This window comes from Lynx canadensis, chromosome E3 (assembly GCF_007474595.2).
Source record: "Lynx canadensis isolate LIC74 chromosome E3, mLynCan4.pri.v2, whole genome shotgun sequence".
NCBI lineage: Eukaryota > Metazoa > Chordata > Mammalia > Carnivora > Felidae > Lynx > Lynx canadensis.
Window position 1 is genome coordinate 23,078,064 of NC_044318.1, and position 23,160 is coordinate 23,101,223.

At 56.5% G+C, this 23,160-nt stretch overlaps 3 protein-coding genes across 4 annotated transcripts; all 3 read right to left on the bottom strand.

Moving 5' to 3' along the window:
- Nucleotides 1–472: 472 nt before the first annotated feature.
- PPP4C (protein phosphatase 4 catalytic subunit) lies at nucleotides 473–7,633 on the bottom strand. Its single transcript, XM_030300196.2, has 9 exons — nucleotides 7,522–7,633; nucleotides 7,108–7,275; nucleotides 3,652–3,703; nucleotides 3,025–3,075; nucleotides 2,707–2,808; nucleotides 1,981–2,154; nucleotides 1,761–1,887; nucleotides 744–933; nucleotides 473–657 (listed from the first exon to the last, which is right to left on the bottom strand). The coding sequence occupies exons 2-9, from the start codon at nucleotides 7,203–7,205 to the stop codon at nucleotides 528–530; spliced, it is 924 nt and encodes a 307-aa protein (XP_030156056.1). The 5' UTR covers nucleotides 7,206–7,275; nucleotides 7,522–7,633; the 3' UTR covers nucleotides 473–527.
- Nucleotides 7,634–9,584: 1,951 nt separating this feature from the next.
- On the bottom strand, nucleotides 9,585–15,268 carry ALDOA (aldolase, fructose-bisphosphate A). Of its 2 annotated transcripts, none has more exons than XM_030300195.1 (9): nucleotides 15,205–15,268; nucleotides 12,515–12,641; nucleotides 12,218–12,429; nucleotides 11,355–11,409; nucleotides 11,069–11,229; nucleotides 10,630–10,713; nucleotides 10,337–10,511; nucleotides 9,975–10,174; nucleotides 9,585–9,889 (listed from the first exon to the last, which is right to left on the bottom strand). In XM_030300195.1, the coding sequence occupies exons 2-9, from the start codon at nucleotides 12,624–12,626 to the stop codon at nucleotides 9,794–9,796; spliced, it is 1,095 nt and encodes a 364-aa protein (XP_030156055.1). In that variant the 5' UTR covers nucleotides 12,627–12,641; nucleotides 15,205–15,268; the 3' UTR covers nucleotides 9,585–9,793. The 2 variants fall into 2 exon arrangements, with proteins under 2 accessions (XP_030156055.1, XP_030156054.1); XM_030300194.1 differs by lacking the exon at nucleotides 15,205–15,268 and adding an exon at nucleotides 13,962–14,122.
- Nucleotides 15,269–16,146: 878 nt separating this feature from the next.
- Nucleotides 16,147–21,830, bottom strand: LOC115503896 (keratin-associated protein 10-2). The gene is made up of 3 exons (XM_032591582.1): nucleotides 21,498–21,830; nucleotides 21,131–21,286; nucleotides 16,147–16,260 (listed from the first exon to the last, which is right to left on the bottom strand). The coding sequence occupies exons 1-3, from the start codon at nucleotides 21,771–21,773 to the stop codon at nucleotides 16,147–16,149; spliced, it is 546 nt and encodes a 181-aa protein (XP_032447473.1). The 5' UTR covers nucleotides 21,774–21,830.
- Nucleotides 21,831–23,160: the final 1,330 nt, after the last annotated feature.

Genomic DNA, 23,160 nt, shown 5'->3' on the forward strand with positions numbered 1-23,160 from the left:
CAGGGAAGTGGGGAAACGCGAATGTCCTGACCCTCACTGTTTTGAGAATTAAATAAGGCTGCTTCTGAGAACCCAGCCCTCTGCCTGGCACGGCAGAAGCCTTCCCGGAAGTCACTGTCACTGGATGCAGACCAGGAGGCTCTGGGGCAGTCAAGGTCCTCAGGTCTACCCCAGGCCCCAAGGCTGCCATCGCTGCTCAATACCAATTGAGTCTGACACAAACCCAAAGACCATTTTTCTCCTTTTATTAGAATTTTTCTTTCTCTCAAAATTTTTTTATCTAAAAACAAACAAAAAAAAAAAAGGAAAAAAGAAAAACAAAAAATTATTGGAAACATCATGGTTCAAGTGGGGAGAAAGGAGAGGAGCATGGAGCGGAAGCTCCAAGCGTCTCCAGAGAAAGTCCTCACCCTCGAAGTGCCCTCTCTGGGGGGAGAGCAGAGCCGAGACAACCCCCCAACGCCCGGCCTCCGTCTGGAGAAGAGGGCAGAGTCACAGTGGTCCGAGGGCCAGAGGGGCTGGAGGGATCACAGGAAGTAATCGGCCACGGGTTTCTTGGAGGGGATGCCCCGGGTCTCTTGGGGCGCGGCCTCGAAGATGATGAAATCTTTCTGGAGATGCTCATCTAGCTCCAAGATGGCTGCCACATTCCCACAGCTAGAAGCGGAGGGCAGTGGTGTGAGAGTAGTGGGTCAGCCCGGGCCCCCCACCCCCATCCCCTCCTCCTGGCCCAGGCAGCTCACCGGTAGCAGTAGTTGGGAGCCGACCACACAGTGAGCACAGTCTCATTGAAGTGCCACTTATAACCTTCCATCACCAGTTGGTGGGCGCGACAGATCATGTCAATGTCGTTGGCTGCATTAAACTGGGCCACCACGTCACTGCCAAACAGGTAGCCAGCCCCACGGGGGCTCACGCCCCAGCCTGTTGTGTCTGAGGCAAAGGAAGGTAGGGATGGGGGGAGAGGGTGTCCTCGAGGTTTCTCTGGTGCCCACCGCCCTTCGAAAGAGACCATCCTGTCCCCCTCTCTCAATCAAGCCCCACGGGGCCAGAGCACACGGCCTGTGTTCTGGGGGATCCTGGAGACAGGACAGCAAATGCTGGAGAAAATCAGCTCCAAAGGAGAAAGAATTTTCTGACGGTTGGAGCTACCCCATAACCAGAGTGACCACATGACTTACAGGCCAAACAGGTGCACACAAAAGCGAGAGAAGACACTTATAATGACCACATTGGTCCAGCAGGTGACAACAAGGGCTGTCCTGGCCACCCTGGGAGCAGTGGCCAGGCAGGCGGGCACGGCAGTGAGGGGGCGGAGGCTGTGCGTGTTACAGCAGGAGCTCTGGACTGGTACTTGGGAGACTCGGCGTTCAGTCTTGGCTCTGCTCTGTACCAGCTGGGGAACCCCACAAAATGAGGGACGTTCGTGGGGCCGTCGTTCTCGGAGTGTGAACTCTGCAGAAGCCCCTTCAGGTTCAGGGGGCCAATGATTTCGTCCCAAACAAGCCTCTGAGCGATGAAATACACACCCATCCCCTCTCCGAGCTCACGAGCACCAGCTGCCCACACTCCTCCTCCTCTCTGAGGGTGCCAGGGGGCAAGCCGGCCAAGTGCAGACACCAGTGAAGACCAGCTCCACTCTTCTCTTCCCTAAGCCCACCTGGCCTGTCTCTTCAAGGCGCTTGCTTTAGCTACAAGACCCCCTCAGTCTCCTGCCACACTAAGGGTAGAGCCACCCTGCCCTGCCTGCCTGCCCTCACCTTCAGGGTCAGACCAGAGCAGGTCACACATGGGCCCGTCATGGGGCACTTCTTGCTTTCGGTCAATTGTCCGGATCTGGTCCAGGGTCTGGATAGAGGGGGAGAGGCCCCCATGCACGCAGAAGATCTACAGGGGGACAAGAAAGGAGTGAAGGCCGGCTGAGCCCAGCGCCTCTTCCCCCGCGAGTCCGATCCCCGCGGGACCCGGTAGCCGGCCCACCTTGCCATCGATGATGGCCGACAGGCTGAGGTAGTCAAAGATCTCAGTGCAGTAGCGCCACACGGTCACCGAGCCATATTTGCGCAGACACTCGTCGTAGAAGCCGTAGACCTGGGTGATCTGGCGGCTTTCGTGGTTGCCCCGGATCAGGGTGATTCGGTCAGGATAGCGAACCTGGAGGGGGCCACCGATCCAGGGTTGGGGGCTGGGCTCTGTCCCTCCCTCACAGCCCCACCGACCCTTCCCAGGTCTCCTCATACCTGCCCACCCTGTCACCTCACCACTACCCCAGCCCAGAGTCATGCCATCTCTTGCCAACCTCACAGGCCCCGGTCCCTCCTCTAGGGGATTTGAGGCTGACCCCTCCCCATCAACTACAACCTATCGGTTCCCCTTTCACCACTAAGTCCTTACTGAGACCCTCAGGTGCTCTGTCATCTGGCCTACCGACGGATACCGCACCCAGGTGAACTCAACACGCTGCCACTTTCCGAGCACGGGGAGCCTCTATTCCCTCCCCTCCAATGCCGCAGCTCCGCCTTCTCCTCCAGGAACCCCATCAGATGCCCCGAGCCAAGGAAAGCTGCTCTGCCCATCCCCGGGCAAGCTGAACACCAGCAGGACGGCTCAGAGCTGGGGGTGGATGGAGAAGGAGACGAGGGCAGGAAGGACACAGGTCAGGCCGGAGGCGGCCCGGGTGTGGGCACCGGAAGCCCAGATTCCCACCTTAAGTGCCAGCAGCAGGAGGAACGTTTCGACGCTGTAGAAACCACGATCCACAAAGTCCCCCATGAAGAGGTAGTTGGTCTCAGGGACGTCGCCACCCACCTGGGGAGGGAGGAGCGGGGGGAGAAGGGTTTGCTCGATCCTCACCTGTCCCCCGCCGTGACAGCCCATGTGCCGGTCAAGTTGAGGCCCTTCTTTCACAGAGGGCCCACCAAACAGGAGGCCTCTCACTCACCCAAGTCAAAGCTTCCACTCTCAATTAAAGGGGTCTTCCAGTCACCCCCCAGGTCACCTGTCCCAGAGTCTCCCCACACTCACTCTGAACAGCTCCTTGAGGTCATAGAATTGCCCGTGGATGTCGCCGCATACCTAGGAAGTGAGGAGAGCTGGGTCGGAACTCGCACAGCCGGAGAGCCTCCGCCTCCAGGGGCTGGCCTTCAGAACACCCACCGCTTTAGTAGCTCCTTATCGCTCCCAGCGAAACCTCAACTTCTCAGGGCCACCAATCTACTCTCCTACCCGGACTTCATCTGCTCTGGAATCACCCCCCATCCCGCACTGAGTGCCAGCTGTTCTGTGGGCAAGAGCTAAAACTAGGTCTCTCGAGCTAGGCCTGTAGCTTCTGGAGGACCTGGCCCCTTCCTCTCCGTGTTTCCCTCAAGGAACCCGGAATAAAGCTACTAATGACACAGAATACACAGAAATGTGTGGGGTAGAATCACTCACCAGATTCAGAGTCCTTCTGCCCTGACCAAGAGTATCCCCCCATCAGCTCAAAAGACCCTTCCCGTAACATCCATTTCGTATAGCAAAGCTCCCTTGAAGATGGGAGAGGGATACACGGGACTTGCCGGGCTCTCAGGGATGAGGGGCAGACCTCTGTAGCCCACAAGATTAAGGGGAACGGCCATGTGCCTAGGCTCTGGAAGGACACGCGGTACTCACTGTGACTGGCGAGTCCACCCTCTGTACGTTGCTCTCCTCTACCAAGATCTCTCTGGGGACGGGAGAAGACCAGGGTCACCACAGCCAGGCCAGCCCAGCTCAGCCCAGCCCAGTTCCTCATCTTTTGGAAGGGAGGATCTGAGGTGGGCCTTGAACCTCTAGGGGGCAGGAGTGAGGTGTGCAATATCCCCAGGATGGGCTGACCGCAGGCCTCCCCAAGGCCAAGAGGCCAGAGCCCAAACTCTTGCTGCGGCATTCAAAGCCTTTCCAAGGAGACAGTGGCCTTTCAAGCCCTGACCCTCCCTGTCGCCCTCTTTCCCACATCCAGTGCTCGTTCCAGAGAACAGACCCGCTCTCCACGCAGAGCTCTCTGCTCACGCTGCTCCCTTGGCCTGGAGCGCTCCGAGACCGTGCCCCCGGCTGAGCCTCCTCTCCGCCCGTCACGGAGGCTTTCCCAGACTGTCCAAAGGCACCCAGTGATCAAACACACCATCAAAGTGATGCGCTTTTGCCTTATTTAGAGGGAGTGACAACTTTGTTCTTTCGTTCCTCCCTGCAGTGGAGTCTACTACTACTCAAGAGCGCGTGACGTGAAACCGCTCCGTCAGCTACACACACACAGCGAAGTAAGCGGTGCCACGTTTCCAGATTTCACCCTTGGTGATGATGGCAGCAGTAACCGCTCCAGTTCACGCCACACCCCAGGACCGTAGTAAGAGCTTGGTGTCGATGACACAAACCCAACGGCCACCCCCCAAGGCGGGCACTGTGGTGACACCCACTGCTCAGGCGAACAAACTGGCCACGGTCATACAGGTGGGATTTAATTCAGGCAGCCTGGCGCTGCCACCTAGCTACTCTGGTGTGGGGGGCGCCCAGGCACTGGCCTTTTTCTGCCAGCCTCCTCCTAGGAGACAAGCAGCTCCCTGAGCTCCGAGAACGGATGCTTTCACCTATGGCCCTGAAGATGCTCTCTATGAAAAAGGTGGCTTGAGGGAAGTGCGTTTGCTTGGCTTTCTGGGAATGGGGGGACGTTCGGGGGAAGGCACTGGCAGTGATCGAGCGGCCATCCAACAACCAGGCCCTCCCGCTAGGAACGCATCTGGCGTGAAGCACTGTTCCACACCAACTGCTTATGATGACCTCCCCAATGGACTCAGGGAGGTTCTTTTCCTCCTCGACAGAAAAACTAAGGCTTAGAGAAAAAAGGGGGCAGGATCACGGTCACGAAGCTGGAGAGTGAATGAACTGAACTGAGGAGCCCAATCTCCTATGAATCTGTGCCGGCCTCATCCACAGATTCCGGGCCCAGCCTCCAAGCCTAGCTCTGTCACTCACAGCACATCATCCGCCCTCTCAGGGGTCACACCTGCCCACCTTTACTTCCACAACGAATGCTACCTTTAGAAAATGCCTGCCAAAGTGCCAGCCCCTGTCCCTACAGATGCAGAATCTCATCTGAGCTCCGTAAGGACTTCAAAGACTTGGAGAGATGGAGAGACTTGACCAGGATTACATTGTTTATAGGTGACGAAGCTGGGACTCATATTGAAAACCACTGGATTCAAACCCTCTGCTCTTTTCCTGTACTGGTATTTTTAGTAGGACTGAGTTCAGTCCACACACTTCAGGCCTCTCTAGTTCCAAGGGTTTGAGACTATGTACCCTGTGAGCAAAGGGAGGTTCCTGACACTTCCAGCCTTGGCTGGGCCCCTGGTGGGTCTCCAGGAGGCCACGGCCAGGTGCAAGAGTTGTTCCCCCTTCAGAATGGGCCCAAGATAATACTGGCCAACTTGGGCCTCAGCCCAGTACCTCCCAGGCCCTTCTCAGTTTCGGCTGGATGGGACTCTCCCACTCCTCAGTCCTCTATAGCTCCCCAGTGCTTTGTACACAGTTTAAGTGTCTCTGCTTGGCTGTCAATGAGCATGGAGTACAGTGAAAGATCTGGGGCCAAAATGAACCTCCCCTCCAACGAGCTGTGAAACTGCAGGCAAGACATTATCTTTTCAGAGACTCAGTTTCCTCTTCTGTGAAACACTCACGCTTGACCTGACGAAGCCACAGGGCTGCTGCCAAGAGCAATGGAGACGGAATAAATTACCTCTCTGTTATTCTGAAAACTCCACCGTGCTATTCGAGCATTAGCTATCCTCACCACCGAATCAACTCGGGCCCTCTGGGCAAGATGAGTCTAACAGGAAAAAGAACAGTGCCAGGCAACAGTTGGTTTAAGTTCCTAAAAATGCCACTCAAGACAGAGAGAACAGGGATGACTAAAAACATCTTGGGGCTCTTCCAGTCAGGGAAATTTTCTTCAAGTGGCAAAACACAGTCACAGACAAAAAAGGGCCTTGCCTGTTCACCAAACAGGCCTCGTCTCACTGCTACGAGTCTGTCTGTGTGAAGTAAAACCAAGCAAGAGTCTGAGAGCCACAAGTTCAGAACCTAGCTCCGCCACATTCTCTCTGGGTGACCTCAGTCAAGTCATCAGGCCTCCAGGAGTCACGTTAAATGGAGCAAATAGTCCTGACCTCACAAAACTGCTGTGAGGAAGACGGAAGTTCCTTGCCAGTACAAGGCCTGTTGTGGAACCGTGGGCCTGCTGTTCGACAAACGTACGGTGGTTCTCCTGGCTCTTTCCCTACAATTCTCCGGCACGGTGCAAGCTGCAAACAGTACCTTAGGGGAGGCAGGTTTAAGTGGTCTCCTTGCTGGTGCCCACACATCTCGGGGCCTCCACTCCTGCCCTCATCCTACTACGAATGTCCTTCCTCCCTGGCCCTGCTCCCATCAGCCAGCCAAATGATTTTCATCCTTCCAGGCCACCTTCTCTTAGAAGCCTTCCCTGATGACTTCAGTCCATATCAGCAATGCCCTCTTCCTACACGGTAACAACAGTAACACCTAAGGATTAGTGAGCACTTACGTTGTACCAAGGAACTATGCTAAGCCCACCCCACGCACCAACTTACTGACTCGTCACAGCCATCTTAGTAAGTACTATTATCCCCAGTCTACAAATGAAGAAACTGTCAGGGACCTCAAGATCACCAACACAGCCAGCAAGTGGCAGAGCTCACCTCCCAACCTAGAACCATCACATTCCAAAGCCTGAGCTCCTAACCACTACATCATCCTACTTCCCACAGAACTCAAGGGTTGGGTTTATCCCCAAAGTTCAGTTCCTCCAAGAAACCTCGGTTCCTCCGGCAGGTAAAGTTGTTTCCGTGAGCTTCCTAAGTATCTTATGACTCTCTAATGCCACTGAAAACGCGTCACTTCATACTTTCGGTGTCTTTATCCAGGTCTGTCTTCTCCCAACAGGCTGGTTGCTCGAGGGAAGTGGCCCTATTCTGCTCCTCTCTGGGAAAGATGCCAGGATGATCCAGGCCCCAAGTTCTCACTGGCTTTGCCCCAGACCGGAACCCCCTTGGGCAGCGGGGCCACCAGGCTCACCTGGCCTTAGCGCACAGGGCCTTGACTTCGCTCTCTTTGATGAGCTCGCAGCGCCGCAGTTGCTCGATCTGCCGGTCCAGGTCGCTGATCTCCGCCATGGCCCACCACCCGCCCCCGGCGCGGGTCAGAGCCGGGGCCGCCGCCCCCTCCGCACCGCACAGGGGTCTCCTGAGGAACGAGAAGACGAGTCCGTGGATCAGAGCGTCCGTAGGGGAAGCGGGGGGGTGGGGGTGGGGAGGCAACTAAATTCTGGAGCCGGCCCGGCCCCCCCACCCCCACCCCCACCCCCGCCTCCCCTCACATCGGCCCCGGGACCCCCAGCGTCCCACGGCCCTGGCCGCTCCCCGCTAACTCCCGCCGAACCCCGCGATCCCGCGCTCGGGACGGTGGCCTAGAGGGGTCTCAGCCTATTACCGCCGCCGCGACTCCGGCTCCGGCTCCCGGACTCCCTGCCTGCCTTCCTCCTTCCCTCCGCTTTGGGCCGCCGCCACCGCCGCTACTACTTCCGGCCCCGCCGCGGAAGCAAAGGGAGATCAGTTCCGCCGCGCGCCGGATGTGGCGTCATACACACCTTCCCCCTCGCGCGCCGCGCCCTTACCCCCACCTCTCGGAGCAGAGGAGTGGGGATGAGCCGAAGGAAGCGGATGTGGGCAGCGTGCGGGCGGAGGTCACCGGGGGCCCGGCGGACCCGCCTCTTGCGAGCTGATGGACGCCTCAGTCCGCCCCACTCCCATCTCCGTTAGGGAAGCAAGCTGAGCCGCGGGGCCGCCGTGTAATTTTGTGACACGCTTTTATTTACCTGTTTGAGTCGGCCTACCCATCCCTGAGGGTCACCCTTGCAGCCCTGGTGCTTAGAACGAGGCCTGGCACAGTAGGCATACCTAAACATTTGTTCAGTGGGTGGAAGAATCCTGTCCAAATCTCTTTCCGTGGCCCCAGAGAAATCTCTGCCGTAGAGGACCTCCGAAGTTAGAGGCAGAAAGGAGTCCACCTTGCCCACACCGAGTCTGGGCCTCAGTCAAAATGACCTCCCCGATTCCAGAACAGTACCCCCCGACACCCTTCAGTTGCTTCCTGTTGCCTGCAAGTTTTATTCCTTTTTTTTTTTTTTTTTTTTAAAGGAATCAGTTCTAGTATCTCCACCTATCACACATTCTGGAATTCACCGTTAGTATAAAAAGCCCACCCCCCACCCCCGCCACTGGTATTTGGGGAAGGGACTGGTCTGTGAGCATACTTGGTGTCTGAGACTTTGCACATGCTGCTCCCTTTTGAAAACCCCTTTTTGCTATCTTCTGTTGACCTTCAATTTTTATTTGCTTTCCTTAAGACTTTGTTTCAGAGAATTGAGTGAGGCTAGGCACAGAAGCGAGGCCAAAGTTTAGAGAGGCACTGGGAGTGGGGTTGGTTTTGTATGTAGGTAATAGATGCAGATGTGCACTGAAGGAAATGACCAAGTTCTTAAACTCCTAAAAAGTCCTAGGTTAAGTCAGTTCTATGCACATCACTACAGGAATTCAGTAGGTCCAGAGAGATCACAAAAGTCAAGGTTATTTTTTTCCCTCCAGAAGGGAGCTCAGACAGTAAAGGGCCCAGAGGGAAATTCAGGAAGTGGCAGGACTAAGATCCCTGGTTAGAACTAGGGCCTTTAACAGCTCAAGAGACCTGATGCAGTTACTGCTACAGCCCAACCTGGGTGACTGGGAAAGGGTTCAAGGTGTGGCAGAGGCGTTAAGTACGGGGCCTTCATTCTGGCTTCACGGAACGCAGCAGCTACTTTGGCCCAGTTCTTAACCTGGAACCTGCGCCCTGTGTTGTTGAGGGGGCTGAACAATCTGTGTTGTTGAGGGGGTTGTTGGAATAAATTCCAGGTTCTTCAGGCGGTTCCATGGTCCAAGGAAGATTAATTAAGAAACCAGTTCTAATCCCATCTCCTGTTGAGATGGGAAAACAGACAAGCTCAACAGTACAGATTAAGGACATAGGCATTAATAGTCTTGTCTTCATCAAGAAAGTGCAACCTCAGGCAGCACAGACTTAAGCGGGAGATGGGAATAACAACACCCACTCATACAGATCACTTGTGTGGTGTCGTGTCGTTGTCACCTGGCTCATACCACTCAGGAAATGTTGGCTTAGGTTAGTGGCTGTTTTTGTCACAGGGGCCTTGTGCACCTGGGAGTTCTAGGTCTAAAAGTGAGACTGAGCCTAACACATACTCCCCCCCACTGTGAGCCTTATCAGGTGCTGCTGGTAAAAGCGGATGGGGAGCTTGATGGTAGGGGGAGAAAATTTCACGAGCTCTCTTCTTGAAGCCCTGGGCAAGCATAAAACAAAGCAGGAAGGTCCTCTCCCAACCCATTCACTTTTCTCCTGCCCAGGAAGGAAGAATAGGAAACAAGGGATCTTTCTTCTTCTAGGCTCTGCCACCTCCCCTGGCCCTCCCCGGTCCTGAACACCAGACACGGACGGCACACTCCCCCTTAAATAGATGTTTATTGGCAGTGGGCTGGAACGAGCAGTGGAGTTAGCATATACAGACAACACCACACACCAATGTCACATGGGAGGCAAAAGTGATGGGAAAGAGCAGCCTGGAGCCCTGGGTGAAGTCCCCTCCTCCAGAGTGAGTGTGGGAGGGGACGGGGCCTGGAGTGTTGAGGGGGCAGCCTTAGGACACCTCCGCTTAGTAGGCATGGTTAGAGATGAAGAGAGACTCGCTGGCTGCGGCCCCAGCCTGACCACTTGGGGTGTACTTTCCTTGGCAAGCGAGGCTGTTGGCCTAAGAGGGGAGAGGAGCCAGAGTGAGGTCTCATCAGAATCCCGTCCGCCCCGGCACCCCGCCCGCCTCTTGCCCCCATCCTTACCAGGGCTCGCTTGACATACTCCTCCTGGGCAGCCTTCAGGTTCTCCTTCTTTCCACCCCAGGCCTTCAGGGCAGAAGCCTGCAGGGCTCGGCCATAGGAGAAGGTCAGGGCCCACGGCTTCAGCAGGGGGCATTTGTTGATGGCGTTGAGGTTGATGGAAGCCTCCTCCTCACTCTGGCCTCCAGACAGGAAGGTGATCCCTGTAGAACAAGGGGTGAAGGGGGGGAAGCAGATATAGCCAGAGACTCAGGGCTTGGTAGGAGCCCCTAGAAGCTGAGCTGGAAGTCAGACCAAATGGGCGTAAAGATTGTGGGCACAGTTCATCTACCTCCCAGAGGTCAAGATGAGGATGTGGGTCTCACCAGTGACAGCGGGGGGCACCGTGCGGCGCAGAGCTGTGACAGTTGCCATGGCAATCTCCTCATGAGAGTATTTATGGGTGCAGGCGTGGCCTGGGGTTACCATATTGGGCTTCAGCAAAGTGCCTTCCAGGTAGATGTGGTGGTCACTCAGAGCCTTGTAGACAGCAGCCAGCACCTAGAGCAGAGCAGGGCCAAAGTCGGTTGCGATCGAGGCGGGGGGAACAGGGGTCAGTCCTACAGCCCTTGGCCCAGTCACCTATCCACCATACTGCCCAGGCAGGCAGGGAACTTACCTTCTCGGTTACATACTGACAGCGCTTCAAGTCATGGTCCCCATCAGGGAGGATCTCGGGCTCCACGATGGGCACGATGCCATTCTGTGGGGTGAGGGACAGGGTGGCCATGAGGCCTTCTAAGCTGAAGCCCACCCATAGCTCTCCACAGCTATCAGCCGAGATCTTATCTCCATGATGACAGAGACTCATGGCCTCACGGCCCTCAGCAGACTGTAGGGAACAGGCATCTCCTCCAAGACACCCACACAATCCCTATTCTGCCCCTCTGCTCACAGAACCCCTGAGTGTCCTCCACAGGCCCGAGCCTGATGCTTGGGGAAGATCCAGAACAACTGCGCCGGGGGAGGTACGTATCCTGGCAGATGGGTGGCAGGCTAGCTGACACTCTGGAACCAAATGAGGTGGGAGGTGGCCTGCTGGGGAACTGGAGGCCCACCTGCTGGCAGATGCTGGCATAACGGGCCAGCACGTTGGCGTTTTCCATGATGGCAAGGGCTGAGGGGGTGTGTTCCCCAATCTTCAGCACACAGCGCCACTTGGCAAAGTCGGCTCCGTCCTTCTTGTACTGGGCACAGCGCTCAGACAGCCCATCCAGCCCTGGAGAGGGAACAGAATCGTCAGAGCACAGCAGAGGAGGGGGCAGGCGGCTCCCCACTCAACCTTGGCACCAGAGGGCTGGTGGCCTGGGTGAGTCAGTCCGTAGGGCAGGCAACGGTTCTCACCTTGGGTGGTAGTCTCGCCGTTCGTTCCTGCCAGGGGTACCACGCCCTTGTCCACCTGTTGGGGTGGGGGGGGGGCAGCAACAACATAAGATAGGAGGAGTGACCTCTAGTACTCCACTCTGCCCCTCACTTTACTTAATCTTTTTTTAATTTTTTTTTTCAACGTTTATTTATTTATTTTTGGGACAGAGAGAGACAGAGCATGAACGGGGGAGGGGCAGAGAGAGAGGGAGACAGAATCGGAAACAGGCTCCAGGCTCCGAGCCATCAGCCCAGAGCCCGACGCGGGGCTCGAACTCACGGACCGCGAGATCATGACCTGGCTGAAGTCGGACGCTTAACCGACTGCGCCACCCAGGCGCCCCTCACTTTACTTAATCTTAAGTTAGTTACAATACCTGGGCCTAGGAAGGAAAATACACGGGGAGGTTACTGGACAAAACCTGGACTGCCACCACTTACTAACTCTGCGAGCCAAACACTTCACTGCCTTGAGCTTCTGGGTCTTAGTCTGTACAAGGGGAACGCCTTGCTCTTGGAGTTACGAGGATGAAAAGTGCCAAGCAGGGGTACCTGGCTGGCTCAGTCGGGGGAGCATGTGACTCTCGATCTTGGGGTTGTGAGTTCGAGCCCCACACCGGGTATAGGGATTACTTAACTAAAATATTAAAAAAACAAAAGAAAAAGAAGCCAAGCAGTTCCCGTAAGTTTCTGGCTTTTCTCACACATGCTTCGGAGGTGGCCTGGGGCAGACTCCACTCACGTCTCCAGGCTCCCAACCCAATGTCCACCCCCACCCCGGCCTGCCACTCTGATTTCTTTCCCCGAGATCCATCTCATATCCTGAGACCCAGCCCCCTCACCTTGATGCCCACAACACCGCCCTTGGATTTGATGACTTGGGGGAAGGGGCGGCCATCGTCTGTCTTCTGGTACAGTGTCTCATGGAAGAGGATGACACCCCCAATGCAGGGATTCACACGGTCGTCGGCAGTCAGCAGCAGCTGGCGGTAGAAGCGCCGGTTCTCCTCGGTGTTCTCGGTGCCGATGGACTGCAGCCGCTTGGCAATGCTCCCTAGGAGGGGACATCGTATAAAAATAAGAGGATCAGCCTGTCACCCTCAACCCTGGGCCCTCCTCCCACTGTGTCCTGCCCGTACCAGTGGACTCATCTGCAGCCAGGATGCCCTTGCCCGGAGCCACAATGCGGTGAGCGATGTCAGAGAGCTCCTTCTTCTGCTCTGGGGTCAGCGCTGGGTATTGGTAGGGCATGGTGCCGGTCAGTTCCTGGCCAAAGGAGGCAGACAGGGGAGGAATGGTTAGCTGGGTCTTCCCATGGTCTCCCCACAAGCAGGGCCCCTTGCCTGGAGGTCAGGATAAAGGTTCCCTACCTCCCCTAGTCCACACTGGGCAGGTCTTGGGGCACTTCCTGTGCCCAAGCCTCCCCTACACCCAACTTCCCTGTACTAGGCCTGCCTCCTGTACCTTCCCTAACTTTGTTTGTTGCTGGGTGTTTCCCACCTTAGGGTGGGGTTGCGTACTGGCATCTGTGGTAAAGCAATAGGCCAGAGACATGGAAAGACAGGTCATGTAGAAGCTGGACCCTTCTGGCTTGCGCTCTGCCATGGGGTCACCTTGCCTAGAAGCAGAACCGAACCGGAGTATTTTAGAATTCAGAGGTCGCACATCAGGCAGAGGGCCCAACAGAAGGACCCAGAGAAGGGAAAGCTCTGGGCTTCAAATCCCACAGAAACCAAGGGCCAGAGCTGAGACTAGAACCCAGATCTTCTGACTGCTGTACGGGATCCACCCAAGATTCCAGGGCCAGCCCAGGCTCCAAAGCCTCAAGGACATCCCAAGGTCAAGCTTCTCCTCCCAGGGTTGGGGGAGGGCCTTAGGAAAAGGGTGTTAGAAAAAAGGGCAGGAGGGTAACGGGAAGCCCAGGAAAGGGCAGCAGAGGAAGCCCAGCCCAAGGGGGAGGAACGGGGTAAGGTTTACCGATCTTATTGCTCATACAGGGTAAGAGAATTGTAGAGAGGCGAGCGGCCCCACCCCTTCCCCTGAAAATGCTCCTGTCTGCCCGCACAGCTGCAGCTGTTCCAGGCTCACAATCAAGGTCACCAGATAAGTAAAGGCACGGAAAGTGTTAACTGAGCAGCACGCGCCTCCAAGGGGTTTCCCCTCCTCGCCAGGGGGGTCCCACCTCCCAGGGCAGGGACCAACCACGCTTTCGGAAACCCTGAGAGTATACGGGCTGGCCCCCACCCCCTCGCTGCCTCTTAGGATCACCGCAGCGGCAAAGGGGCCGTAATCCTTTGCACCTGGGATCCCAGCAAGGAAAGGAGAAAAGGAATGGCCCTTCATCTCGTCCTGCTTCCTCCTCCGCCATGACTCAGCGCGCGTAGTCGCTGCATTGCGCAGCAAACCAAGGAAACTCAAGCTGAAGAGGGTTGAGGAGTCCGGGCTGGGAGCATGTATGTGGGAGGTAGTGGGGCGGGGGGAGATGCTGGGACGGGGGAATGGGGGTGGGCTCCGACCCGACCGGCCACTGCCCCCAGGATCCTTCTCCAGGGTCCCTGACCTTCGCACACGGCGAGGGGAGCTCACCTGGCACGGGAGGGGGCGGGTTTGCGGGGTGCGGCGGTGGAGGGCGACGGGCCGGCGAGCGGACTGAGGGAGCGAACGCGGCAGTCGTCACCAGCACCCTGGTTCTGCGGCGCGTTCCAAGCGGAACGCAGCCTACTCAGCTCCGGAGGGGGCGGCGCAGGGGGCGGGAAGCAGGGAGGTGGCGCCGGGCTTATAAAGGCACCGCGCCAGCCTCCGCCGGGTTTTTTCCCTTGAAGGGGGCCGGGAGAACGCTGGCGTCCAATTGCAGGAGAGGAACGGTGGGGAGGCCGCCCTCGAAAGGCGAAGCCCGGAGGCGGCGCTTGGGCGGGGCCAGCGCTACGAGAACACGATCCCTGCCCCCCCCCCCCAACCCCCGGCCCCCTAGGACGTGACTCGGGCCACATCCTTCGGGTCGCATGGGCTCTCCACCCCCCACCCGCCGTCTCCCTTCTCCCCCCAGTTGGCGCGTTCTGGGGAGCCGTGACTCAGCCGATTAGGGGCCCCGGAGGAGATGGGAAGGGAGGTGGGGGCAAGTGGGTGCAAGAGCCTGAAAGGACGGAGGCTCAGCCTCCCGGTCTAGGCCCAGCCGCGCGGCCGCGGGGCAGCCCCAGCTTCCGGCCTGCGCTGATGCAGCGTGTGTCACACTGTGACAGAACCCGGAGGTTGGGCGTCTGCCGGCCTCGCCTGCAGGCTCGACTTGCGGGCTCTGGCGCGCGGGGCCGCCCCTCCCTGGGTCACCAGCCCAGGCGGAAGAGCGGCGGGGGGAAAGGGCGGCGAGTGGCTGCCCCGGGAGGAACACGACAGGGCGGCGGGGCTGGCGGGGGGGTGGGGTGGGGCGGAGGCCGGGCGGCAGCCGTTCCGGGTGGCCCGCCCGCGCCGGTGTAGGCGCCCCAGCTGCCCGGGTCGGGCTCGCGGCCGCGGGGGACCGGCCTCGCCGTGCGTGCGCACGCCCTCTCCGCCCGGGCCGGCGCGGACCCGCCTGCGGCCCCCGCCGCCATCCAGAGCCAGACTGCGGCGGAACCGGCCGGCCGCCGCTCGCCCCAGCGAGTCTGGAGATGCAGCGCCAGAGTCCCCGCGCAAACGTCTCCCTGGGACCTGACTTCCCCCTCCAGACTCAAGCCTGTCCCTAGCCGGTCAGCCCCCAGATACATTCCGAGTCCCTCATCCTACCAGCCAAGCCTCCCCTCCTAATCTGGACCCCTTAGGCCCAACCCCAACCCTGCGGCGTCCTGCTGGCGCCCACCTGCGAGGAGGCTGAAGGAGCGGGCAGAGCCTGGTCAGCAGCGAGTGAGCCAGGCCGCTCCTGGGCTGGGTTATAAGGCAGCTCCTGCCCTCCCCCCAGCCAATGTCCCCAACCTTCTCCGGTGACCCCTGCCCTTTCCTTGCCACGGATCCCCTGGCAGGGTCCTATATTTAGGGAAACCTGAAGCCCCTGACATTCAGGCCAGCGTGGGGCCTAAAGTGAGAGAAGGGGGAGGAAGCTCTGGGCCTGCCCTAGTTGGGGGGCAGGGGGAGGGCCCCTGCCCACTCACGCGTCCATCTGAGGAAATTTCTTCCTTGGAAATCCAGCCTGAGGCCCTCAAAGGTTGTCAAGAGAAATCAATCTTTGCCAGGGATCTGTGGGGAGGGAAGGAGAGGAAAGGGGACTCAGATCTGTGGCCCTCTCTGCCTCCTTCTCAACCCCCTCCCCTCTGGGCCCTGATGATGGCTGTTGTGATTCTCAGGAGACCAAGGTTTTGGCGGGAGAGCAGCTGCAGGCACTACACTCACCTCAAAATAACCAAGAGTCCGTGGACAAGGTGTGGTTGTGGTACCCCTATATCCTGACGCTCAAGGCTCAAGTTTGTCCCATAATGTGGTCTGTGGTGAGCAGTGTCTCCCACCCTCACCTTCAATTTTAACAGTTTATGTGGGGAGGAGGAGAGGCGGGGAGGGGCACCTGCCAGCGCACTAGCCCCTCTCCCTCCTGGCCCCCCAAAGGGGTTGCAGTCCAGCGGGCCAAGGGCTCTCTGAGTCCTGCTCTGCAGGAAGCCAGGCTCTCCACAGCTGGTTCCCGGGCTGATGAGCTGGGCAGGCCATTTGTGGTTCCAGTGGCCTAGAGAAAGGTGTCCAGTGGCCCCTCAGGGAAAGGGACATGTGGGCCCAGGAGGTTGGCCGCTCCCCAAAGGGCAAGGACTCCGGGTCCTCATCGGAGCTTGATCTCAAAGCAGAGACAGTTGAGGCTCTGGCAGTCAGGAAGTTGGCACGCACAGGCACAGTCGCAGAGTGGGCAGCAGCGAGGGCAGCGAGAGGCCCAACCCTGAGGGAGAGGAGAAAGGGGTGAGGGCGGTGGGCAGGAGGAAGGGTGACCAGTGCCCTACGCTGTTTCCCTCTCAGGGGAGAAGGGAACAGAGAGGCCTGGAGAGTCCCATTTGCCCAGTGGAACAGAGGGTACCGTCTACCATTCTTGGGAACAAATCAATTCCCTGTGCTATTAAATCAGCAAGGAGGCAGTGTTCCAAACAACTGAGTTCAGGCGGTCCTTTCCTTCTTCCTATTTAATAGACAAGGAGACTGAGGACCAAATTAATCCTGTTTGATTAAGTCCCAATGTTCAGCTCCAAGATGATTCTACTATATCCTTGTGGCCTCATTCAATTCCAAGCCAGGAGACCGGGGAAAGCACACATTTTCTGTCCATGATGAAAATGACTTGGTTTTGTGAATTTCTTCCTTGGCATGAGACCAGATTGCGGGATCTCGTTCATCATTTCTGAGCGCCTACTCCATGCAAGGCACAGACTGTATTCATGAATGACTTTTAAAAAATCTCAATTGTCTTTGAGAATGGTAATGTACAGATCTAAGAAAATTTTTTAGTGTTTCACACAGAGTCACCTCTCTTTTATGTATCAGAACCTTGCACAGGGGGCCTCTTTACAAAAGAGGCAATGGAGGCTTAGAGAGGGGGATACCCCTCAACACCAATGCCAGGAATACAAGCTTCCTTCTGGGTCTGCTGGGACAGGGACAGTTTATCTCATGTCACCACTGGCCTAGCACGGGTACTCGTGCTCAGTAGGTATGTGAGAAACAAATGAATGTTGAATGAGTGGATAAATCAAACCATTTCCCCCTCTTTGGGCAAAGAAGAAAGAAGAGGGCTTCAAGGAAATCAGAAGGGTCTGTCTCTTGGGAACTAGGAACAGCATGTCCTTAGTGACAAGAACGGAGAACTGTCCTATGTCTCCCTTCCTGCCCTGTGACAAGGGTGATCTGTGACTGCTTCACGCATGGACTGGAGTCAGGCCAAGTGGCTGGGGTGGGACACACCCAGGATGTGACAGGAGATTGGCTCCTGGAGGCCTGAGGCAGAGCTAGTGACAGTCACAGTTGCACAGCTCAATCAGACACCAGGCCAAGCCAGGAATAGGGGAATGACCTTTCAAACAGCTGAGGTTTGGGGGTGCGGTGTCAGATGACTGGTGAGATCAGATATCAGTAGGGGCTGCGGTGAGGGGAGGGGATCTGCCCGCTGCAAGGACAGGGGTCTGAACTGGGCTGGTGTAGTGCCAGCAGAATTGTCTCTCAAGAAGGAGGCTAGAGGTGTCATGGTGGAAGGGAGATTGAAGTGGTTCCCTTGTGTTTGATGCTGGGGTGGTTTGGGGCCTCCCTGGGGAGTCCCAGTCTGGGCATGAAGCGGGCTCTGTGGGTTTTTGGAGGACCACACCGTCACTCCCTACACAGGACCGGTGGCTGAGAGACGCTCCGTTGCCATCAGCTCAGAGGAGAGGGTATGAAAAGTATTTCTGGGCTCTGTCCACTGGAAGGGTTTACAGCTAGTCATTTATAACTGTCTAATGGATTTCTCGACTCTCACAAGCAGCCATGTGGCTTCTCGAAGGAATCTGCTACTTCAGTACATTAGGCAAGAATGCCACAAGACCGTTAACCCTTGTGTGTCAGGCTCTTTCCGCTTCGATTTCTCTCACTTTGATTTTGGGAAGGCCAGCCATCTTTAGTGGCTAGAGCTCAGGCCCGGATGTGAATCGAATTCAGGCCCAGGTTTGGCTAATTCATGTTTCGAGCCTCAGTTTTCTCATCCAAATGTGCCTCCTTCATAGGCTCATGGCGGCAAGAACAATGCCTGGTACACAGTGAACACTCAATGGCAGGTAGATATTCTTGTCGGCGTTCTCTCCCCCAGGTTTTTAAATAGGCTCCGTGCCCAGCATGGAGGCAAACCGGGGGCAGGGGTGGGGGGAGGGGGGCGTGCCGACTTTGCTGCAGGTCGTGATCTCGTGGTCTGAGAGTTCGAGCCCCGTGTTGGGCTCTGTGCCTACAGCTCGGAGCCCGGAGCCTGCTTCGGCTTCTGTGTCTCCCTCTATCTCTGGCTCCCCCCCACTCGCATTCTGTCTCTCTCTCTCAAAAATAAATAAACATTTAAAAAAAATAAATAAAATAAACATTAAAAAAAAAAAAAAAAGAACTGAACCAAGATCAAGAGTCGGCCGCCCAACAGACTGAGCCACCCAGGCACTGCCCTGAACAATAGTTCTTAACCCTGATGTGCCCCAGGGTTTGTTTAATTAATTAAATAATTTGTTAAAAATGCACGAAATCCAGGGCACTTGGGTGGCTCAATCGGTTGAGCAGTCTGACTTTGGCTCAGGTCATGATCTCACGGTTCATGTGTTCGAGCCTCACGTCGGGCTCTCTGCTGTCAGCGCAGAGCCTGCTTCACATCATCTGTCCCCCTCTCCGCCCCTCCCCTGTTCGCACTCTCTCTCTCTCTCAAAAATAAATAAACATTTAAAAAAATTTTTCTTGATTCACAAACTCCAATCCCATCCCAGACCTACTGAGTGTGGGGCCTGGACGCGTGGTTTTCTATGTCTCATATGTGCCTCTGATCACACACAGGGCTGAGAACCAACCATTGCGCTGTATGACTTCATTTCTCATGGCCTAGCATAACTGCCTACTTTTTCTTCTCTGCCCTTCATTCGAATAGAAGCCCTGTGCGGCCGGGACCGTGTCCAGCTTGTTTTGCTGAGCCCCTAGGGCCTGGCACAGGGCTTCAACAGTGACTCCATAAATCTTTGGTAGGTGAAAACATAAGTGAATGAATAAATGAATAAGTGAATGAATGAGATCCTTGCCACATGCTTGTGAAAAAGCAGAGCAGGCAGGTTTGTCCCAGAAAGGAAAAGACACCTGGGTTTGTGTCCTGGCCTAGGCCTCAGGTGACTCACTCAAGCCTCTGTAAGCCTCAGTTTCGGACAGCTATAAAGTAGGCAAGAGCTTTGTAATATTTGTGGTCCTTGTTACTATAAGGAAACTGAAGAACAGACACTTTACTATACTTCGTACAGAGACGGCTCAAGGACAGAATGACAGAAAGATCCCGCCCTGCTCTGTGCCATTCTAGAATCCTTCCTTCCTGGCTCTGGCTGAAGCCGGAAAGATCAGGCCCTGAGGTCTCCAGGTCCAGAATTCCTCACTCCATCCTCACGGGTCTGACCAGGGAGGAAAGGCCCAGACTGACAGAAGGGGCAAAGGGCAACCTCCCTCCCCCCCCCCCCCCCCCCCCGCCAGGAGAGGGGGCCAGAAATCACTTTGTAATTCAGCATTTCCTATAAAATAGGAGTTTTTAGGACCCTGGGTCTTCGTTTTCCCCTTTGCCCTCTTACCCCCAGTCCTGGGCTCCTCTCCCGGCTACCCTTCAGAAACCAAAAGCAGATTATTTGAAGGAGAGCCCCTTGCCTCATAATTTATTTCAAAACTCACAACTTCTCCCAGGAATTTAACCAACTAAGGTCCGCACAAGTTGGGAATTTGCTGGGTCTTTTATCCTCTCTCTTTCCTCCTGGGGAAGGTCACCACTTCAAAGGCAAGAGCTTTGCTGTCTAAATCTGAGCCCCAAATAGGAAGGTGGTCAGTTACATTTAACATCGTAAAACCCACAAAGGCAAAAATGGCCTGGCCTCTGGGAGCAAGGCTCCTCCCTGAGGATTCTGTTTCAACACACAATGGAGCGATTTGCTCTGCAAGACTCTGACCGAATCTCCCGGAGGCAACTTGTCCCCCTGCAAAAACAGGATAAAAATACTTAACTATCTACACACACAGGCATAGCTAGGGGGTCGAGGTGTGATGTCCAGGTAAAAAGGGCAAGTAGCAGTTGTGATGAAACAGTATGTGTGGTATGACCCCATCTTTACCAAATAATGGCATAATATAGCAGGAATAGTACTGCATATTAGTATATGAGGGACGTACACAAAATGTAGCAACCTTGGTTATGGAGCTGGTTTATAAAGTGACTTGTACTTTCTATGTTTTTCGACACGCACACTGTAATCAATGCTTTTCATAATCAGTACTATATAGCTTTTTAAAAATACCCAGCGCTCTTGGGGCGCCTGGGTGGCTTAGTCGTTTAAGCGTCTGACTCTTGATTTCAGCTAAGTCATGATTTCATGATTCATGAGATCGAGCCCCACGTCAGGGTCTGTGCTGACAATGCAGAGCCTGCTTGGGATTCTCTCTCTCTCTCTCTCTCTCAAAATAAATAAACATTAAAAATAATACCCAGGGGCGCCTGGGTGGCTCAGTTGAGCGTCTCACTTCGGCTCAGGTCATGATCTTGCAGTCTGTGAGTTCGAGCCCCATGTCGGGCTCTGTGCTGACAGCTCGGATCCTGGAGCCTGCTTCGGATTCTGTGTCTCCGGCTCTTTCTGCCCCTCCCCTACTCGTTCTCTCTCTCTCTCTCAAAAATAAATAAATGTTTAAAAAATACCCAGCTCTCAGGGTTGCTGAGAAAATAATAATGCCAGTAAAAGCGGCACACTGTCTGGAATGTAGTGCTCACTCAGTGAACGGAAGGAGCGGTGAGAGGGGTCGTTTATATTTCCGTTTTCGGAAGCCATTGTGTGCCCTACATGGTACTCACCTTTCTCCGGCTGCCACCTTATTTTCTTCTCTCAAAGTAGTTTTCAGCACCAGAAAAGTATGTGATGTGCTGTTTATGGTGTCTTGGGCTGTCTCCCACTGAGCCAGGACCCCGAACGGGGCCTGGCCTAGAGCAGGTGCTCAGCAATCAACGTTGTTGAACAACAACAACACAAAAACGCACAGAGCGCGCCCAGGTCGGGGCTCGGGGAGCCAGGGACAGGACAAGAACTCACAGCTTCGGTGGGCTGGGGGCAGCAGGCATCCAGGCAGCGGGCAGGGCTGGGCAGAGGGAAGTCGCAGGCTTCCGCACAGGTCCAGCAACAGTCCTGGGGCCGGGAAGCGCCTTGCTTCCTGCAGGGGGAGCTGCAGTCCGTGCAGCAGCCCTGGGCCTAGGAGATGGAAAGGGCTCAGGATCCGGGCCAGGTGGCATGTGTGTGTGTGTGGGGCGGGGGGGGGACAGGAAAGGAGGGACCGTGATAGGTACAGATGCGGGGACTAAATGGCAAAGGAGCCTCAGAGTAAGGGCCTGCAGATGAGGGCACCAACTGACCGCCTCCTCTTCCCCAGAGCCCACCCTTCAGCCTCCACCAGGCCCCTCACCAGCAGGCAGTGTCTCGTCAGCAGCACTACACCGAGCAGCAACAAATAGATGCCCACAGCGATGAAGACGATGGCGGGGATGGGGAGCAGCAGGGAGGGACTGCTGACGGGAGCCGGGGTTGGGTTCCACGGGCTAGAGGAGGCCTGGACAAGCACAGGAGGAAGGGGTGACAAGGAGGTGGGAGGGGCTGCAGGAAGGCAAAAATACCAGGAGGGACACCGGAGGTGGCTGGGAAGAGGGGAGGAACAGCCATCAGATGCTGGGGAGAGAGTCATTGGGACTACACTATCCTGTTCCCCAAATGTGACCTTCCTCTGTCGTCCCCGTTTCAGCACCATCGGTACCTGTTGATCATTCTAGAATGTTCCAAGATGTGTTGCTCTTCCTCTCAGAATGCCTCTCCATAACATATCTATTGTCTCTGATTCCTCTGTACTACTTTACTGTCCCTTAGGCCACATTACTGGCCGCTGTCTTCCAACCCGCAATTCTGCCCCTTCCCATCCCAGCTGTGTTGTGTATCTGTCCTTTCCTTCCAGTCCTTCAATGGCTCCCAGTGACTCAGTCCAAACTTCTTATCTCGGTGACAAAGCCCTGAGCTAGCCCTGCCCACCTCAGCCTCCCTCCTCCTCTCCACTCCAGACATACTGAAGTCCCAGCAGCTCCCCAAACGCCTACCCTCCCTCCCACCCCCGAGGCTCTGCCCGAGCTGCTCCCCCAGCCTGGGATGCCTCTTCTCCTTGATTACTTGGCAAGCATCTCATCTTGCCAAGAAGCGCGGGAACGTGCGCTCCGTGGGAAGTCTATTCCCGGCACTGTCTCACAGCCCTCCTCCGGAGCTCGAAGGGTCTACGTTGGGTACAGAGCCCCCTGTCCAGTCCGGGCTCGAAGGCAGGCAAAGTCAGGGCGAGTTTAAGGCACTTAGGGGGTCCCTCCGGGAAAGGGTAAGGGGCCTAGGACTCACGTCCATGGGGCAGGACAGCGCCGGTCAGTCCAGGAGCTGCAGAGGAGAGAAAGTCCTGGGTCTCAGAGGCTGAGAGGGGCCATTGGACTGGGGTGCCCGATACCTCCCGCCCAGTTTGGAGAAACTGAGGCCGAGCGATGGCTACTGGTCGGGACAGTGGGGTCGGGGGTCCGGGGGATTCGGGCGGCGCCCCCCTCGCAGGCCCCAGCCTGGCCCTGGCCACACCCTTGACTGTCCCCACACCCCGGCCCCCTCCGTCCGCTGGTCCCCAGCACCTGCACCCGCGGGGCCGCGGGCAGTTCACGGATTCCGCGCCGCTCTCATCCAATCCGCCGCGGCGGCAGCACCGCCCAGAAGCTCCCGCTGCTTCTTGCCGTTGCCATGGGGATCCGAGCGCCGCTCCTACGGCGGCCGCCGAGACCCAAATTCCTTCTCCCAGCCGTTCTTCTCCGGCCAGATCCTCTGCGGTCACCAGCTCCTCGTAGCCGTGGTCGACCAGGTTTTCCCGCCGTTACTGAACGGAAGTGGCGATTTCCCGCTGCCACCTGCCGCAGTCGGACCCCCATCTTGTGCGGCGTCCGGCGGCGCTGCAAAGAAAAGACTGACACCCGGGGCTACACCAGCAGCGTGCTGTGTGACTTCGGCCAAGTCACTGAGCCTCGCTGAGTCTGTAAAACCGGGAAACGCCTGCCTTACGG

What these genes read in the sequence shown, in the direction of transcription:
- PPP4C (XM_030300196.2), bottom strand. Translation starts at nt 7,205, where the DNA reads ATGGCGGAGATCAGCGACCTGGACCGGCAGATCGAGCAACTGCGGCGC. An exon ending in GCCCTGTGCGCTAAGGCCAG is followed by an intron (nt 3,704 to 7,107) that starts GTGAGCCTGGTG and finishes TCCCGTCCCCAG; the next exon opens with AGAGATCTTGGTAGAGGAGA. An exon ending in GCTCTGGTCTGACCCTGAAG is followed by an intron (nt 934 to 1,760) that starts GTGAGGGCAGGC and finishes CCTTTGCCTCAG; the next exon opens with ACACAACAGGCTGGGGCGTG.
- ALDOA (XM_030300195.1), bottom strand. Translation starts at nt 12,626, where the DNA reads ATGCCCTACCAATACCCAGCGCTGACCCCAGAGCAGAAGAAGGAGCTC. An exon ending in GGCTGCAGATGAGTCCACTG is followed by an intron (nt 12,430 to 12,514) that starts GTACGGGCAGGA and finishes GTCCCCTCCTAG; the next exon opens with GGAGCATTGCCAAGCGGCTG. An exon ending in CGGCGAGACTACCACCCAAG is followed by an intron (nt 11,230 to 11,354) that starts GTGAGAACCGTT and finishes TTCCCTCTCCAG; the next exon opens with GGCTGGATGGGCTGTCTGAG.
- LOC115503896 (XM_032591582.1), bottom strand. Translation starts at nt 21,773, where the DNA reads ATGACTCTCTCCCCAGCATCTGATGGCTGTTCCTCCCCTCTTCCCAGC. An exon ending in TGACGAGACACTGCCTGCTG is followed by an intron (nt 21,287 to 21,497) that starts GTGAGGGGCCTG and finishes TCCATCTCCTAG; the next exon opens with GCCCAGGGCTGCTGCACGGA. An exon ending in GCCCCCAGCCCACCGAAGCT is followed by an intron (nt 16,261 to 21,130) that starts GTGAGTTCTTGT and finishes CCTCTCCCTCAG; the next exon opens with GGTTGGGCCTCTCGCTGCCC.